This window comes from Synchiropus splendidus, chromosome 6 (genome assembly GCF_027744825.2).
Source record: "Synchiropus splendidus isolate RoL2022-P1 chromosome 6, RoL_Sspl_1.0, whole genome shotgun sequence".
Classification (NCBI taxonomy): domain Eukaryota; kingdom Metazoa; phylum Chordata; class Actinopteri; order Syngnathiformes; family Callionymidae; genus Synchiropus; species Synchiropus splendidus.
Window position 1 is genome coordinate 337,749 of NC_071339.1, and position 17,219 is coordinate 354,967.

The following is a 17,219-nucleotide window of genomic DNA, read 5'->3' on the forward strand; positions in this document are numbered from 1 at the left end:
ACCAACCGAGGGCTGATGATGTTGCAGCATATCGATCACCCACCGGCTCCGGATGGTCCCAGCAAGGTTAGAGCAGACAGCAGCGACATTTCCGGGACTCGCTCAGAGCCCGAACTTGACTCGCAAGGTCACACTTGCCATCGAGTCACACGGAGCTCTGCAGCGCGCCATCCCCAGGTCCGACTGTCCGTCCGCACCTCTGGACTCGGCCACTGCGGTGGATGGGCCGGGCCGGGCCGGGGAAAGAGGCGCGCGCGCCGCAGCATCGTCCAGAGAAGGCGTTAATTCAGCCGAGCTGCGGAACCAAAGCAGCGTGAACGAGAGCGGCGGCTTACCTGAGCCGCTGTCCGCCGCGCCGGTGACCGTCTCCGGAAGGTGCAGCTCCGACGCCGCTCCTGTCTCGGTCACGCTCCTACTCGACCATCGCCAGCGGTCACGCGAGCGCGCTGCAGCACTTCCGTGCACGCGCCGCGCTGGAATACGCCAGGGACACGCCCACCTGAACTCCGTGCGCGAGAGGTCCAGCAGCCCGCACCGAGGGCTGTCACTTAAACAGCTGGTTACGTCTCGACTTGGCGTCGTGTATCGCACAACTTCACACGAGACATTCGCCGCAGCCACTTGGCGCGTGCAGGAGGCGGAGGGAGGGGCGCGAGCGGGCCACCTGTTGATGCTGCAGCAGCGATGACGCAGCGCTCCGAGAGCCGCCCGCTCTCAGCCGCCGACCGGCCTCCTCGCACGGAGGAACCGACAGGTGTGGCAGGCGTCCTACCTGCCGCGGGGTGATGACGTCACGCCCTTCTCCCAACTTTCTCATGAGCCAGAGACACTTGAACTGAAGGAGCGACGGCACCTTCTGCTACGCGCCAAACCTTAGCACCCGCAAAAGACGACGTTTGTCACCAAGTGTCCGACTGGGATCCACTTCCGGGTCTGCCCAACCGTGATGGGCAGACACGACCAGTCGATCCGGGGTCGTGTGCGAATGCTGAAACTAAGGTGTTTCTCCGGCATGAACGACTGCATCCACTCCAGCGGTTTTCCTTCATGTGAGAGCGAGCGTGTGTGACGCCAACACCAGAGTTCCTTCATGCTCTCTGCCACAGCACAGCAGGGAGGAAGGGAGGCAGGGAGGAAGGAAGGACACCACAGACAGACAGGCAGGCAGGCAGCAGGTCACTGATCTCAGTTCCTTTAGTGGTGGTGTGGCTGACTCCGTGTGAGGAGCAAACACAGACAGGAAGCAGCCAAGTCATTTACATTGTTCAAGGGAGGAAGTGGAGACAGGAGCTGGACGCAACACACACCCGACACAATCCCTGAGAAGCTGCAGACCCGTGGCATCTGAAACCTGTGAATGGAGTGTAAAACGTGGAGTGGTCAGCGCTGCAACACGCCATGGGAGCAGTGGGCCAACTTTAATACATGCAGAAGTGCAGGAAGGTCCCTTGGACGACAGCAACAACGACATGCAGCCGTCGCCAGCTCAAGCTGTCCTTCAGCTTCCCTTCACTACGACAACCCAAAGTTCTGCTTGGGAAAAGCATGGATATAAAAAAAAATCCAACCTGAGCACAGGAACTAAGTTCAAGTCAGTTTTGGACAGGAACAGTAAAAGTGTTAAAATCTGCTATGAGCAATTTAAAAGAGTCTCAGTCTCTCCCCTCAGCTGTCAATCATGTCGGACAGTTCCTGGAGGAGGTCGTCCTCGCCGATACCAGGATCCACATCCTCCTCGTAGTCCCCGTCGGCAAACTCGTTGATGAGATCCTCAAAGTCGTCGCTGGCGGCGGCGCTGCTGCGGGCTGTGGACATGCTCTGCCTGCGAGCCTTGGCCTGCGCCGGAGACTTGACTGTGGAGCTGAAAAGAGCAGGCCACTTCAGACCCACTGGCTCTTCTGACCAACCTCACCATGGGCACCTTACCTGGCCGCCTCTTCCTCTGGAGCGCTGGTGACGCCGGACGCCGCGGGAGCCGCCTCTCTGAGCGGGCTGGTGCAGTGGAGGACAGCGGGGCCAGGAGGGGACAGGCTCGCCTGCGGCAGGGTGCAGCATCAGCATCCATCATCCTCCTCCTCACGGCGTGTGAACGTACCTCCTCCTCCTGCGCGGCACTGCTGCTGCTGCTGAGGGGCTTGACCGCGGCCACGGCCGAGTGCTCCGCCGCCTTCCTCTTGGCGCCGGGTCTCACGCGCACAGCAGGCTTCATGACGGACGGCTTGACATTCAGCTTGGGCCGCACTGTGGGAAGAGCCCAGGCTAAAGATGAGAGGTCCGTCCAGCAAGCAGAGGCGAGAGAGCCGCACCTTTGACGTCCAGCTTGGCTTGGGGAGGCCTCTGAGTTTCGGAGGCGTGTCTGGCCTCCACCACAGCTGCATCATCCCCAGCCTCCATCACAGCTGCAGGCGGGCCGCTGACACTGCTGGGAAGCTTTCTCCTCACGCTGCCTCCGACCACAGGCTTTGGCTCGGAGCCCTGCTCCGCCTGCTCCTGTCGACGGAGACTTTTCTCTCGCATGATCTCCTCGAAGGTCTTGACTTTGACGTCCGTGCCTGGGGCCGGTGCCACCTATAGACGACAAGAAGAAGAATAACTGAGCATCGTCCGGTGAAGAGAGGTTCAACCTAAGGCGAGCGTGAACCTGAGGGGCAGCAGAAGCCGTCCGTGGCGTCCCTCTCTCAACACACGCCTCTGCTTTGACTCCACCTGATTGGAAACACATCAGATCAGATCAGATCCAGTGGCGTGACAGGGGAACAGGAGGAGGTCAGGAGATGCACTTACTTTTCACCGCAGTCGCCTTGGTGCTGAGCAGACGTGGCTTTTTGGCATCACTCTCCTCTTCCTGCAGCTGCCGGGCCTGAATCCTGGCGGCCTTCTCCCGGCGGATCTCCTCCAAGGTTTTGACTCGCACCTCTCCTCTCTCAGCCAAGGCCACGTCCAGCTTCTCGGGAGTCTTGCAGGAGGCCTTCTCGGCCGGTTTGCTGCTGCCCAGCTCCTGCTCCTCCCGCTTCTTCTTCTTGGCTTGGATGATCTCTGAGAAGGTTTTCACATGTCCGATGGAGTGGCCCTTCACAGAAATGGCTCTTTTGACGCCCTTGGAAGGGAGGGACTTGGAGGTGTGGTCCTTGTGATTCTTGGCAGCCTTTTCTTTCTTGATCTCATCCAGAGTTTTGATGCGTATGTCTTCCACTTTGGCTCCTCGACTGGTGGAACCTGCAAAAGAAGTGCACAGACGTGAGTGAGTCCTTCCACCGCTTCCTCTCTGGCGCATGTATTGAACTCAAAAATGACTCTCTCTCTCTTCTTAGAAGTGCTGCAGCTGTCGCAGGACAGGTTTTTAACCGTGATGATGATCTTTAAACACATCTAACTGTCATCTGTGTGAGAGTCGGTCTTTAAATTAAACAACAAAAGAAAATGACAGTGTTTTTTAAAGACAAGCCAGAGCATTCTCCTTGAAGGAAGAGAGCATTATGGGTAATGTGTGTGATGTTGTTGCTGAAGTGAAGCCCAATGAAGCCCAGTTACAGTGGAACCCGTTCCACTCGCTGTGCAGGCTTCACTGGGCGCCAAGTTCCCAGCGCATGGCGCGCGTGGCTGTGTCGCCAGTAACCAGCGGGTCGCAGGTGAAAGCTGTGTCTGGCCCATCATGGGGCTAAACCAACACTATCCAGTCTTCCGAAAGTAGCAGGATCAGACCAGGCCATCCCTAATGAGTGAGAGCTTATACCTCCCGCTCCTTTCTGCACTCTTTGTTGACAAACGGGTTCAGACGGAACAGAAAGGTGTGGAGAGGTCCCCTGGTTACCAGCAAGCAGGGTGAAGAGGAACACGCCGTTTTGTTGCTCACTCACCCTCCTCTTGGGACAAAGGTGTTTTGCTGAGTCTGCATGTTTACAGACAACACGTCTATCTAGTGGGGAAACACAAGGGCGCCCAGCTTTTCTCTGCCCAGCAATGACGAGTTAATAATCATATTATCACTTGTGTAATGACACTGGACCCTTCAGCCATGCTCCCGTTACCATTGGATCGTGTACTGACTGGCTAAAGCGCCACAGAGCCAGGTCTATTGGGCAGCTAGAGCAGTGATTCTTCAGCAAAGGGCCGGGGCCCATGGTTGGGCCGCTAGGAGTTTTTATTTTAGAACTCTGGGCAGCGAGGGGCGAGACGCTCATTTCGAACCCATGAGCCACGTGTGGTGGCAGTAGTGAGTCAGTGAAGTGACTTGACAGCTGCTCATCTGTGACAGTCACCAACTATGGAGAAGTTCTTTGAAGGAAGTGATGGCGCCCCCTACAGGAAACTCATGAAAGCAGTCTTGAAAATTAATTATTTTAAGTGTTAATTAAATATCAATTAACATTTTATGGTGATACTTTCATTCACAATTTAGATCTTCTTTGGAGTTAAAAAGAAATATTTTTTAATGATATTCAGACATGGTTTTATTCTATTTATTTTTTTCAGAATTGTATTTCAATTTTCTTGACGGTTTGCATCAAGTGCATTTTTTTCCCTTTTTTCCTTGAGTAAATGTGATGAACATGACTTGCAGCTGCTTCTGCTGCTGGTTGGACTTTTCCATGACAAATCAATTTCTATTTCTTCTATTTCTAGTTCTATTGAATGGGCCCCGGGGCCATTAGTTCAGGGAAAGGTGAGAAAGGTTCAGAGCCCCTGCTCTAGAATACACATGGCAACATGAGGGCCACGGCTGTTATTCATGTACGCACCAGGCTGGAGAGGTGAGGGAGCCTCGTCCACAGACACCACTTTGCCCAGGCGATCTGCCAGACTGCTCCTGACTGCCACACCCTCTCCACCATCCAAATCTATGACAGGGCGATTAACAGTTAGACGGCTGGCATTACTTCAACACTGCTGAGCTTGCACAGATAAAAAGAGGTTTTTATTTACTTGCATGAGGCAGTCTCCTTCCAAGTCTGTCCAACACACTTCCCTTTGGAGCCTCAGTTCCATCAAAAGAAAAACACTCTGCAAAAAAGCAGACATTGTCAATGACTCTTGTGTTGTCCTTGGACTGAAGACTAAATACTGGTGAAATGGCTGGATCAGTTCTGTGCGCGTGTGCAAAAGAATCGTTATGTTATCTATGATTATATGTCATGATGTCACTGCTGAAGAGAACAACTGGAAACTAGGCCGATGAAGCGCACGTTGTATAAGAGGATTCACGTGTAGAGAATAGCAAGACATGCCTTGAAACACCACATATTTTGAGACACCACATAATTTGCCACACCTAATCTTGATCGAGGAGGGCAGTTCCACCCCGTCTGCTGGAGACCCTGGTCTGACCCTCGCAAGTGAAGAGACCACCTTGGCTGGTTTGGATTCCTTTTAATACCGTCTTGCTATTGAAGAGACTTGTCTCTCTTGTCTAGACTTCCCTGACAGTGTGCACAGGAGCCGGCCGCTCTGGGAGGACTCCTCTGCTCCACATGTACAGCCGACTCACTAAAGGGGTTTCTGGGTGGGTCTGTCAGCAGAGCATGCTGACAAACACCTGACCCTTCAGAGACCTTTGCCAATGAAATAGTCAACTTTGTCACCACTGAGAGGTTGTCGCTCACTTCGGGAAAAAGGCTGATGAAGGCACGCTATAACAAGAAAAAGTTAGGGAAGGAAGTCCATTCACTCTAATGTGTAAGCCAATGCTTCACCAGGCGGCAGCCTGAATCTAATAGTAAGAAGAAGAAGAAGAAGAAGCCTCATTGCTGTCATTTACAGGGGACCATAGACACCACTGTTGCCACTGGCACTGTATTTTCTCCCATGGCTTCTGATGCCATTTCCATGTTCGTCTTTTACATCCCTGCTTCCTCATCACCATGTTTTGACCTTGTATCAGCTCCAGCATGAGCCTCTTGTGGACTACGGCACCGAACAGACACACTGTCACCTCATGCTGAAGCAGTCACTGGACCGTCTTCATCAGATTCAGTTCTCTCACTCCCTACAGCTCAACTAGCACCACACCTCTCTCTGCACAAAACACCTCAAGTAGAGAGCATTGAGAGGTAACTTAGAGCAAACCTTTGGAAAGATTCGGCCAAAACGTGTCCAACTCTTCTGCCAACTACGCGTTAGAGTTTGAAGAAATCCCCTGGAATTACCATCTTTAATCTTGCCATGTGCCGAGGCTCTGAACAAGGACTGGATGTTCTCTTTCTCCACGTTGACTTTGTTGACGGTCCGCTGGGCAGGGTGCTCTCTCATCATCATGTTACTCCTCAAGGTCTTCCTCAGCCGAATCTCTTCCAGAGTGCTAACTCCAAAATTGAGAGGATTGTCTGACAAAAAATACAACATATAGATGAGAAACCTCATGACAAAAGGCAGCGGAAGTTAAACTCTCAGCTCACCTAATTTAGACATCTTCCTTGCTGAAGGAACACACTTGCCATCCTCTCCCTCTTCAGAGCACTGATCTGGAGCCAGAAAATCCAAAAAGCTTGATTCGGTTCCATTAAAGGAGACCTACATGTCACAGCGAGTCCAACATTATTTTGTCATTATTAAAAACGACTGATGGCCTTTTTCAGCTGTGGGAAAACCTCAGGAGCCACGGAACCCAGTGTTCGCCAACAGTTAGAAAACAAAGCCAACTTAAGTGTAGAAGGCCGTTCAAGAGGTTGTAGCTCGAATGCAGCGAGTCATTGCCTTGTGTGTGTGTGTGTGTGTGTCAGACGTAGAACAGAACAGACACTGGATAATAAAGGAGGAGAGTAGATTTTCCGTTGCATAACAATACAGGACGTAAACTGTTGTAATGGCTTGTGATTCACAATCGAATCAGGCAACCACTGAAGGTGCTCATGAACAAGATTTCAGCCAGACAGCTCCTCTTTCAGACTCATCATGACACTGGTGAACTTACCGTCTTCATCCTCATCATCCTCCGCTGGATTAATGACCACTGGGGGGTGGGTGGGGCTTTGAACTGGATCCTGACTTTCGGTCTTGACTCCCCTCAGCTGAGGAATGGCAGCAGCGGGCAGAGGTGTTGCTTGGGGCTGTGCAGGGGGCTCCTCCTGCGGCGGTTCTCCCACTTTAACAACACCTTCTGCGACACAACAGAAGGCGAATCTTGAAGGGGCTTCAATTTCTCAATCCATGTTGTTAGAAGAGAACAAGAAAGTAACTTACTTTTATCAGGAGGAACAAACATGCCTTCAATACAGCGAGGTTTTTCATGAAAAAAGGCACAATGTGGCTTCTGGCAGCCTGTTGGATGCGTCTCCCAATAGCAAGGGATGTCTTTGCGATTCTTCTGTTTTGTACCCAGCAAAAAAAAATATTAATATAGTTATCACAATACGACTGCACCATGAAACCAAAAATAAGCGCATCATTTGAAAACAACCTAAAAGTCAATGTTTCTGTTTCACCATACGCCCAAATCATCATACTTGGTGTGATGCGATCATCACTATGCTGAAGCTATTATTGTCATTTCTGCCATTTGCATTGCATACAGAGGACTGAAATGTCATTACGTGGCGGCCCATGCAGTGACACATACGAACAATGTATAAAATACAACATAAACAACACGAACAATAACTAAAACACGTCGGGTTAACAACGAGAGTGCAAACAATTGAAGTACAACGAGGAGTGTCAGAATCAGAAAATCGATTTTTTTAAACACAGCACTACCCAACACCACACGTTTCTCTGATTGTTGAACAGTTTGTGCCACTTCTTTGAACACTGACCCATTACAGTCGCTGCGTCAACAATTTGCAGTCAATACATGTAGAAATCCTCCATTTGACTATTTCACTAGTTTGAAATATTTTGTGACGTATGACGATACGAATATTCGGTTAAATGGCCTTTTATCTGTGGATCTATATTTAAGTCAATACTAGTTTTCATGCCATTTAATTTATGCTTTATTGTCTTCCACAATACTTGTCTTCCAGGGTTTGGAGTTTGGAATTTTAGTGTCGTGACAAGCCTTGAACCCTGCGATCGCCACCTCAAGTCATAACATTGACATTTCAATTGTTGCCACCAGTTATACTTGGAGAAATTGCTCACAGTTATTTCCATGTGGCGAAACTTGCAGACAGCACGAAAGCAGCGTCCTTCTTGCCAGAGGTTGCAGACAATCTCATTGCCCATAGCTGCTTCACAGTGTCTGAATGGACACTTGTCTCCCTGCGAAGGAAAGTCACACGAGTTCCATGTGTTCCGTGGACCCATTGTTACATTGAGCCAAGGAGCTTGTGCTTCTTACTTTGGTGCAAGTCGAGTAATAGTAGAAGTAGCAGTCATCTCCATGGTTGGTCATTGTCAGGCTGGTGCTCCTCCAGTGGAAACTTTACACCAGGTCCTCTGGTTTTATGTCTCTGGATCAACCAACAAAAGTAGTGAAGTCATTGAAAGACATCAGCAGATTTTCCCGTCTTTGGTCGGGAGTGCCGTGCAACGTGGATAAAATCAGCTGCAAGGCACATTTACCTGAGGTAGAGGTCGGCGCTTCCTTGTAGAGCAGTTGGTTGTTCTCCTTAGAGGTTTTGAATCCTGAAGGAACACTTGATCCATGAGATAATATAAAGAAGGGTGGGTTGTCCTGGTGTTTTGGCTTTCCTAGACATCCCTTCTCTGAGAAACCTTCATTTTCACCAGACTGCTAAATACTTGCTCGGGCCAATAAAGTCTTTTGGGGATTTTTTTTTTTTTTTTTTTTTTGGCTGGTGGGAAGGGGACCAGGTCATCCAAAAAAAGATTCAATTGACGTTGGACATGGTTAGGAGCATCTATGAATTGAGGGATGTGGAAAAAAATCCTTTGCGCTTCTTCAGGTTTGCTTGGCACTTTGGCTTATTTGGACAGCATTGGGGGTGGTGGCGGTGCAACTTTGGGTTACCAAAGCTGACGGTGCCAAAAAAAAGATGATGAAGAAAAAGGAACAAAAATCTTCTGCCCTTATACTTGGAACAGAGATGATGATCCAGGACCACCAAAAACGTCTGGGAGGGGAGGGGTTAACCTACAAAACACTGGAGGAGCTGAAAGTGTTATTAAGACATGTACATGGAAAAGCAAAGCACAGTCACATTTCCAAAGAAAGTGCGAAGCACGGCTGATTTTGAACGACCTCACTCGCTTGGATTGTACTGTATACATGCCTGTGTAAGTGGCCATGCTGCTCAGCTGCGGCACCTTAGCTGGCCCTCGCGGGTGACTCGAGTGTTTCTGATTCTGTCACGCATTGATGCCATCACTCATGAGCCTGGCAAGTGAGCGCCCAGACCAGACCAGACTAGTGGAAGCCGACATGTCCGACGGAACAGGGACGTGAGCGCCGCCATGGCCAACAGTCTGAGAACCTACCAGCTCGATGTCGCACCTTGTTCGGTAACGACTTTACGATTACAACTAGCAAAAAGACAGTTTGGTTGGAGCTCAAATTAGCGACACATTAGCAGCTATATACGAGTGTGTTGACAGCACGGACGGAGCGATCTGCAGCAGAAGCACATACTTACGGCTCAAGAACAAAGCAAACGTCCAACAACCCTCGGTGGGAAACAACCTACTGAGTCGTTCGGCGGTGAGAGACCAAGGAGGAACCGTACAATGAGGCCGACATGTGTCGACAGCGCGTCGCTGTTCTCTCGGGTTAGACGGGCCTCACGACTCCATCTAGCAAGGGCTCACTTAAGTCACGTTTTCAGCCCTGGAACCGCCTACAAGCCACCACACAGGGCAACAAACCAGCGTTCAGACGGAAGGAAATAACTTGAATTACCGGAATAAATGTGTTTAACAGCGTTTACAATCTCGTTGTCCGTGTGACGCTCCTCCGCGAACAAAACTGAGGCGACGAAGCAAAATGGCGACAGGGATCATAGGCGTCCCGGGGGCGTGGCCAGCCAGCTCTGACGCAACATCCGCAACGCCGCTCTGGCTCCTCCGCCGGTGTGCGGCGTCACGTGACAGACGCTGACGCTCCGGACACCGAGCCGGGCTCCTGCTGGGTCCCGCCAGAGGTTTGGATATAAGCCTGGCGAGGAGGTCTGGGCAGCGCCTGAGACACGGAACAAGAACCTTTGTAAACTCAGCTGACTGACCATTGAACTAGGATGGAACAACAGAGACACAAGCGCGCTGCAAGATACTGCGGTCAGACGAATGAACTCGGCTCTCGTGGTCCTCCACAGCTGCACACAGCCCTTACACGTAAACAACGTGCCTGTGATTTCATGGAGTCGACTGGATGATGAACGGAGTTTGTTTTTCTTCATGAATCCGTGTGGGCCACACAGGCTACACACAGTGTTCACAGGTGAATTGGAAGCAAATCTAAGCTGTTACACGGACATCCCTGTCCTTTCTACAGGGTAAACTGCACCACTGCACCTGTGGCCCATAGAGGCTTGCGCCTTATCTCTCAACAAAATTTGTTTTTCAGGTGCGATACCTCGCACGTAATAACACATTATGATAATATATGTCATTTGTAATATATGCTTGGAAGATTGGTGTTACTCGTCACATTACATGTGAGCAGACGCTGAATGGATGCTGTGGGAGTCTCTGGAAGAGACGACATCCAGACTCTTCCGAAGGCAACATGAAGCAGTTTCCTCAACACTGGCTGAGAGTGAAAAAGTCCAGTCTGACCAGGCGAAACAGCAGACTCCAATGCGGACGTCGAGGACAGAAAGTCACGCCATGAAAACTAGACCTCATTTACTTGAGTTGTCACTTATGTGGTTTTTTTTAAACCACAAATGTGTCTCCTCTGATTAATTTTCCAAGCATGTATGACGAAATACTGTGAAAAATATGAGGAATTAACGTGATGCTGATGAAAAATAGCCTTTCAATGGACTTCCGCTTAGGGATTAAAGTATCTTGAGAAACTATCTGGAATAGACAGACGACAGCTGCAGTAGGGTCTTCCTCAGCGTCAAGGGAGAGAAATAGAAGAAAGGGCTGCTCTGGGTTGAATTCACAAGAAAACACACCTGGAGACAGGACCATCACACCTCAGAGAGAGAGAGAGAGAGACAACATCGAGTCTGCCTCTGCGCGCCTCAGTGCCAGGTACACCGGGGAACAGCGGCCCCCTAGCGGTCGGGAGTGGTAGGTAGCAAACCCGACCGTGACATATTCGGTGCGTGTATTGAAGTTTGAAATGTCGAAGTAAGTACGCGGCGTCAGACCATCGTCAGTGGCATTGGGACCAGGCCCTAACAAGGCAGGAAGTGGTGAGCGTCTTATTGTGACACTAACCGGATGTTGGCGGTATTCTAATCCTCCACAGCGCAGGTGGTTCGCGTGGTGCCTCTCCTGGGCTCAACTTACACTGACGTGCTGCGGTGGCTGCGGAGCGCCTCGGTCACCGCCCGGATCTCCACCCAGGAGCCAGTGAAACGAGCCATTCTTCTGGACCGTGGGCGTGTCGCTCGTCCCTGGACTCGCCGGACTTTGGTCTTCAGGTAGGTGTGCTCGCGCTCGATCACTGACGGCGGCCGTCTCTGGGCTCACTAGGCCACGGCCCGGTTCCTCGGCAGGTCGGACGCAGGTCAGACTCCCGGCAACTGTCTCTCTCCCCCCGTGACGTGCTTCAGAACATGCTGGCCGGACTCGCGCTGGACCTGGGGCCTCTGAAGGAGCCGCTGGGCTTCACTCGGCTGCTGGAATGGGTGAGTAGCGTGCCACTTCCCGTGGACTCCGGAGTCTTCCCCCCCCCGACCTCCGGATCCTCGCCTGCTTCATCTCCATGCACAAACATTGGAGAGTCTGAACCAGACTGTCAGGTTTGTTGCCGTCGCCACACAAAGTGACGATCGACGCGAGGAGTCCCGGTGAAGCTGTGCTTCCAACTGGCGACCAAACTTCATGTCCATTCAGCGTCTCTAAAGCCGTGGTGAGCAGATAAAAATAGGCCCTGGCCTCTGGTTCTGCTCCGCTGACAGCTGTCTGGGAGTCACGTGTCATGCCTATGGGCGCCACCCGGGTGGAGGGTTCCGATCCAGCTCCGGACCTTTCTGGGTGGAGTTAGCTCGTTCGATTCCCTGGGAACTCTAGTTTCCTCCCACAGCCCAAAGACATGCTCGCTGGTGAGTTAATCATTGGGCTCTGTGGGTGCGTGCGCGTGAGTTCCTGCCTCTCGCCCAGTGAGCGCTCAGCCCTCAACAGGACTCGGCGCTGGTTCACTCTCTATGCCTCACATGCACTGCACGTCTTTACATGTGCGGTGCCGTCTGCTGGGATCCCAGATCCCTGTCTCGTGGGCCGGTTGGAGGCTCCAACATTGACTTCATGCTCTTCCATGCCTTACGCCTTTCTCACTTTGGTTTGCTGGTGAAGCAACACTTTGACCGATGAAGCGTCCATCGTCGTTACGTTTTGCAAACGACGCCCTCCCAGCTACAGGCCTGCGTTGGAGCCACATGCTCAACATCGCTCAGAAGGGAGGAAGAGAGGGCCCTCAGATCCTCAGTCGGGAGTGGAGCCAGCTCGAGACACGCGCTGAATGTAGCAGCTCACGTCTTGTGCGTTTGCTAACAGGCTGGTTTGTTTGAACGGCCGTCGGTGTTGGAACCTAGAGGCTCCTCTCTCACTCCTTGTCCACGAGGCAGCCATGTTAGAGACGGTGAAACTGTATGTGGCACGTGGTGGGATGGGACTACCTGCGAGGAAAGACTGAATCGAGTGAGAGGCTGAAGCAGAGGCGTGCGCTCACGAGGCTTCAGCTGTTTCATCTGCATCTTACTCTGTTACTGCAGCACACGAACCGCTCACCAGCCCATAGCTGCTGCCCTTATTCTTTTCTCTCAGCCCTTTCACACTGCCTGTCGACGTGTCAGTGTTCCGTGTGTAGAAACTGTTTTCCTCACGTTGCTCTCCTCTGCTGGTGCCCATCGCAGGTCTTCACCATCTTTGCCTTTGCCACCACTGGAGGCTACTCCGGAGCCACCCACTTCTCAGTCCGCTGTACCTCCAAAGTGCCTGTGGATGTGGCCTTCGGATACCCGTTCAGGTAGTGCTGCCGTCCGCTCACTGCTTCCACAGGTGTCTGTCCGAGTGGCGTTCCAGAGAATCAGGAGCGCGCTGGTGAGGGTGGCGTGTTTCCTGGAGGCTTGTGTTGAGGCGTCTCTGCTCTCCTGCAGCCAGCCTCTCGCTCTTCATGCCTCTATGCAGTTGCATGGTCATCGCTGTCTCACACCTCTGTCAAAGCCTGGGAGCCAGAGCCCCGTGCAGAAAGGTCAACTTTGGCACCGACTGACTGACTGACCGACCGGGTTTCCAACTGTCTTGGACACGCTCCTGCTGGGTGAGCGCCCTCTGCTGGTGACCCCTGCATGGGCTTTGGCTCCGTGGAGCAGCCCTGGGCCGTCGCTCCCTGCACCATGAGGCGCAGTGGCCGTTCCATTCACACGTGCAGCAGATGAATGTTAGTTTGACATGCTGTTGGCATCAACACGCTGGACAGCCGGTCTGAGGGTCTCAGCTGGACAGACACACAACATCATCAGGCGACAGGCACATTCATCCTCCTCCTCCTCCTCCTCTTCTTCCGTGTGAGCAGCTCTTTCACTGTGTCCTCCAGTCTCTGTGCGTGTGGAGGTAAATGTTACACGCATGATTCTACTCCCCGGGGAAGCATGTGCATGGTCTTCCAACTGACGTCCAGGTTCAGTGAATCGCTCGTCTTTTCAAACGTGGCACTAGACGCTGGATGTGAACAGGGTTGAACATAACATCTGCTCTTTCCTTTTGCGTGGCAGAGTAGGACGCCGCCAGGTGAGCACTAGCTCTCCTCCACCTCCGCCGGGGAGACAGACTTCTTCCAAAGCTGAGCGGTCCCTCTCTGCCTCTGCAGGTTGGCGGCGCACTCCTACAAGATCCCGCTGTGTAACGGCACGGAGCTCACCAGCTTCCTGCAGGGCGACTTCTCCTCCTCGGCCGAGTTCTTCGTCTGCGTGGGCGTCTTTGGCTTCCTCTACTGCAGCGCCACGCTGGTGCTGTATCTGGGCTACCAGAGCGTCTACAGGCAGAGCTCCCGCGGCCCCCTGCTGGTGACTAGGCTGCTCACCTGGGCTGCTCTTCTCTCACTCCCGTCTCATGCGCTTGTCTCTCCATCGTCTCATCAGGACCTGGTCCTCACCGCGGCCTTCGCCATCTTGTGGCTGGTGTCCTCCTCGGCCTGGGCCAAAGGTCTGACTGACGTGAAGTGGGCCACAAACCCAGAGCACCTGGTGGAGATTTGCAAAGACACCTGCGATCCTGGAGACTTTCCTTCCTTCGGTCGCCTGAATGCGTCAGTGGTGAGTCGGGATCTGACCTCACACGCGCACGCACGCACGCACGCACGCACGCACACACAGCTACAGGATGCTCCCGGCGGGGTCCACCAGCAAGTGGTTCCTCACGTCATGTTCCCATGGACATCAAACGTGCAGCAACTTTCACAGCCCTGTCTGACTGGTGCAGCTTCTGTCTGCCACTGACATGTGGCAGTTGATCACGGCTTCTTCAGACCGACTCAGGGAGCAGGAGGGGCGGAGCCACCAAAGTCCGAGAAGGCAGACACTGAGGGCGCTTTCACACTGCGGGTTCTGTCTCGGGTGGCCTGAGTCTGAGGCGCCCCCTGCTGGGCAGCCTCAGGCCAGCGTCTTCCCTCCTCACTGTGCTCCTCATGCAGTGACAGCTGCAGATCACAGCAGTGAGAACAGTGACTGTAGAGCGCAGCATGATTCACTGAAGCAACTCTGTCTGTCAGTAACATCAGGTGTTGATCAGCCTAATAAAGGAGAAAACACCTGAGGTGTCAAACCCCGCACACACCTCCAGTCCTGGACCTCTGTGCTCCTGTTCCCCAGCACCAGTCTCCTGCAGCTGAAGCTGCTCACCTCAGTGTTCTGGGAGTCTGAAGCATGTCGTGCGCCCAGACAGCCATCAGACCCTTCACTGCCCGCCATCCATCATGTTGCTGTGGAGTCACGCTGGACACCTAGTTTCCAGCGTCTAGCACCGAGTCACCTGAGGCCAGAAACTCACCCCCCGTGGAGAGTTTCCTGAGATGAGGTGCAGGTCTCCAGCCGGGATCAAGTCCACGGCCAGAACCTGACTCACTTGTGTTCACATCTTCTGAGCTGGAGACAGAGTCCGCAGAGTGAAAGCGCTTTTACTGGCCTCCTGAACACAGTTCTCACATGCAGGAACATATTTGACCTCATGTTTTGGTTTTCTTCAGATTTTCGGGTTCCTGAACCTGATCCTGTGGGCGGGTAACTGCTGGTTCATCTACAAAGAGACTTCGTTCCACAAAGATCCGACCCCCCCCGGTGGCATGGAGGAAGGAGGAGTCCCGGGTCCCTGAGGGATCCTGGTTGGTTCAGCTCCTCACCGTGACCTGGCCTCTCACAAGTCTCTTTACTCATCTTCATCTAAGACATTTTCCACACTTCCACCTGACCATCTTCTGTGACCCTGCAGGTCACAGACACGTGGCTAGAATTCCACTCTGTGCTCTCCTTGAGTCCTAATGCTTATTGCTCTTCAGGATGGACAGGATCTGCGTCCTTCTCGTACTGTGGGAAGATTTGACTTGGCGTTGATGTGTCGCTTCTTCTTTCTGGTCAGGTGACTGTGTGATTAAGATTCGGTTGCCGTCCTGCTCCATGATTTGGACCTTTGTCTTTCAATTTCACTGCTAACTTGCTTTTGAGGGGACACCAGACGGACTGCTTGACTCCACTTCCAAGCGTTTTGCTCTCCTGGCTGCAGGTTGAAGCCGTGCCTTCACCACGCGCCACTGTGCCACAGCTGCTCTGTCCGTCCGTCCGTCTGTCTGTTGTTCAGGCTGTGCTGGCATGAACCCTGGTGCGCACGTGAGATGTCACGTGAGGCGGCTGCAGGACTCCTGTCCAACATGAGGAAGGCTCCGAGCCGCCGCTGCAGAAAAAGATGGCTTCTCCTGCTGCTTGGTTTTGAATTTGTCTGCTCCAAATGTTCTGATGGCCAAAGAAATTTCACACGCTGCAAAATAAATCTAAAACCAGTTTGAGTGTGTTTGCTTCTTTGCTGCCGTCTGTCTGGCTGTGCCGCTCGTGTGCATGTGCCAGCGCGTGAAGAAAACCACCAGAGGTACGGCGCTGCAGGTCCATGTGACGGACCTCTTCCTCCAACTGATCCATCGGGGACGGAAGTGAAAGTTAAGGACTGAGCGTGAAAACTCCCTGGAGCTGTGCGAGTGCCACCACAGCAGCGGGCGGGGGCCTTGGCTGCTCCAGGACCGGCAGCTTCTGTGGGATGTCCTGAAGGAGTCCGGGCTGTAAACTCCCCAGGGTCACGGAGGTGGAGCCAGAGAGGGGACCACAAGCTCCAGGTCCAACTCCTGCATGACCACTCCCTGTTGCTGGTGGGATGTCCAGCCTGTGGGGTCCCACTGACTGTTGTCCCCACAGCTGTTCACCTTCATCCAGGTCCAGCGTGACACTGTGATCAGCGTACAAGCAATGGCGGCGGCGGCGGCCCACATGGAGACCGGGAGGGGCTCATGTGGGGTCAGTGGAAAGATCTCACCATCAGATGAAACATGACGGAGCCGGGAGCAGGTGTTTCCTACACTCACTCACTCACTCACTGTGACTTGACTCATGTAACCGTTGCAGCTGAAGGAGCTTCTCATCTCTGTCCATTCTTCAGTGGACTACTGCTCCACACTTTGTCCACTCACAAAGGGCTTGGTGAAGCAACAGAACAGGGCCAAACAAACAAAGCCCAGCCCTCAGCTTGGCTGGTCCCGGGATCGGACCGGTCAGAGTCGCCGGTCCCCAGTGACCCGGGTGGATCGGACCAGTCAGAGTCGCCGGTCCCCAGTGACCCGGAATCGGACCGGTCGGAGTCAGTGGTTCCCAGTGACCCGGGTGGATCGGACCGGTCGGAGTCAGTGGTTCCCAGTGACCCGGGTGGATCGGACCGGTCGGAGTCAGTGGTTCCCAGTGACCCGGGTGGATCGGACCGGTCGGAGTCAGTGGTTCCCAGTGACCCGGGTGGATCGGACCGGTCAGAGTCGCCGCTTCCCAGTGACCCGGGTGACGGACGCTCTCCCGCATGAACGCGCCCGCAGCTCCGAGGAGTCGAGCAGCTGTCGGCGGGCGCGCGCGCGCACGCTGTTGTGAACGCGTCGGATGACGTCAGCGGCTCGCCGCGCGGTG

At 53.2% G+C, this 17,219-nt stretch overlaps 3 protein-coding genes across 13 annotated transcripts in view; 1 reads left to right on the forward strand and 2 right to left on the reverse strand.

Moving 5' to 3' along the window:
* The window catches only part of nfasca (neurofascin homolog (chicken) a), a 38,103-nt gene extending 37,478 nt beyond the window's left edge, over positions 1–625 (reverse strand). For both annotated transcript variants that reach the window (XM_053869366.1, XM_053869367.1), the window contains exon 1: positions 336–625. The gene's annotated coding sequence lies outside the window, so the exon portion shown is untranslated. The remainder of the gene's footprint in view (positions 1–335) is intronic.
* A 377-nt stretch (positions 626–1,002) lies between these two features.
* Positions 1,003–9,921, reverse strand: zc3h11a (zinc finger CCCH-type containing 11A). 4 transcript variants are annotated; one of them, XM_053869385.1, is made up of 16 exons: positions 9,531–9,920; positions 8,500–8,562; positions 8,276–8,387; positions 8,077–8,196; positions 7,177–7,300; positions 6,908–7,093; positions 6,393–6,458; positions 6,144–6,320; positions 4,924–5,001; positions 4,740–4,838; positions 2,785–3,216; positions 2,642–2,706; positions 2,307–2,568; positions 2,096–2,241; positions 1,927–2,036; positions 1,019–1,861 (listed from the first exon to the last, which is right to left on the reverse strand). In XM_053869385.1, the coding sequence occupies exons 3-16, from the start codon at positions 8,327–8,329 to the stop codon at positions 1,666–1,668; spliced, it is 2,115 nt and encodes a 704-aa protein (XP_053725360.1). In that variant the 5' UTR covers positions 8,330–8,387; positions 8,500–8,562; positions 9,531–9,920; the 3' UTR covers positions 1,019–1,665. The 4 variants fall into 4 exon arrangements, with proteins under 4 accessions (XP_053725362.1, XP_053725360.1, XP_053725361.1 ...); XM_053869386.1 differs by having other exon boundaries at positions 9,794–9,893; XM_053869384.1 differs by having other exon boundaries at positions 8,500–9,919.
* sypl2a (synaptophysin-like 2a) lies at positions 9,285–16,061 on the forward strand. 7 transcript variants are annotated; one of them, XM_053869402.1, is made up of 7 exons: positions 9,285–9,399; positions 11,320–11,489; positions 11,565–11,696; positions 12,924–13,036; positions 13,880–14,075; positions 14,151–14,324; positions 15,254–16,061. In XM_053869402.1, the coding sequence occupies exons 3-7, from the start codon at positions 11,625–11,627 to the stop codon at positions 15,377–15,379; spliced, it is 681 nt and encodes a 226-aa protein (XP_053725377.1). In that variant the 5' UTR covers positions 9,285–9,399; positions 11,320–11,489; positions 11,565–11,624; the 3' UTR covers positions 15,380–16,061. The 7 variants fall into 7 exon arrangements, with proteins under 7 accessions (XP_053725377.1, XP_053725372.1, XP_053725379.1 ...); XM_053869397.1 differs by having other exon boundaries at positions 9,305–9,399; positions 11,315–11,489; XM_053869404.1 differs by having other exon boundaries at positions 9,305–9,399; positions 11,315–11,489; positions 11,622–11,696.
* Positions 16,062–17,219: the final 1,158 nt, after the last annotated feature.

Coding starts and splice junctions, on each gene's coding strand:
- sypl2a (XM_053869402.1), top strand. CDS start 11,625: ATGCTGGCCGGACTCGCGCTGGACCTGGGGCCTCTGAAGGAGCCGCTG. Junction 11,697..12,923: donor TCACTCGGCTGCTGGAATGG/GTGAGTAGCGTG, acceptor TGCCCATCGCAG/GTCTTCACCATCTTTGCCTT. Junction 13,037..13,879: donor GCCTTCGGATACCCGTTCAG/GTAGTGCTGCCG, acceptor CTGCCTCTGCAG/GTTGGCGGCGCACTCCTACA.
- zc3h11a (XM_053869385.1), bottom strand. CDS start 8,329: ATGACCAACCATGGAGATGACTGCTACTTCTACTATTACTCGACTTGC. Junction 7,094..7,176: donor GTTTGTTCCTCCTGATAAAA/GTAAGTTACTTT, acceptor GTTGTGTCGCAG/AAGGTGTTGTTAAAGTGGGA. Junction 2,569..2,641: donor CGGCTTCTGCTGCCCCTCAG/GTTCACGCTCGC, acceptor TGTCGTCTATAG/GTGGCACCGGCCCCAGGCAC.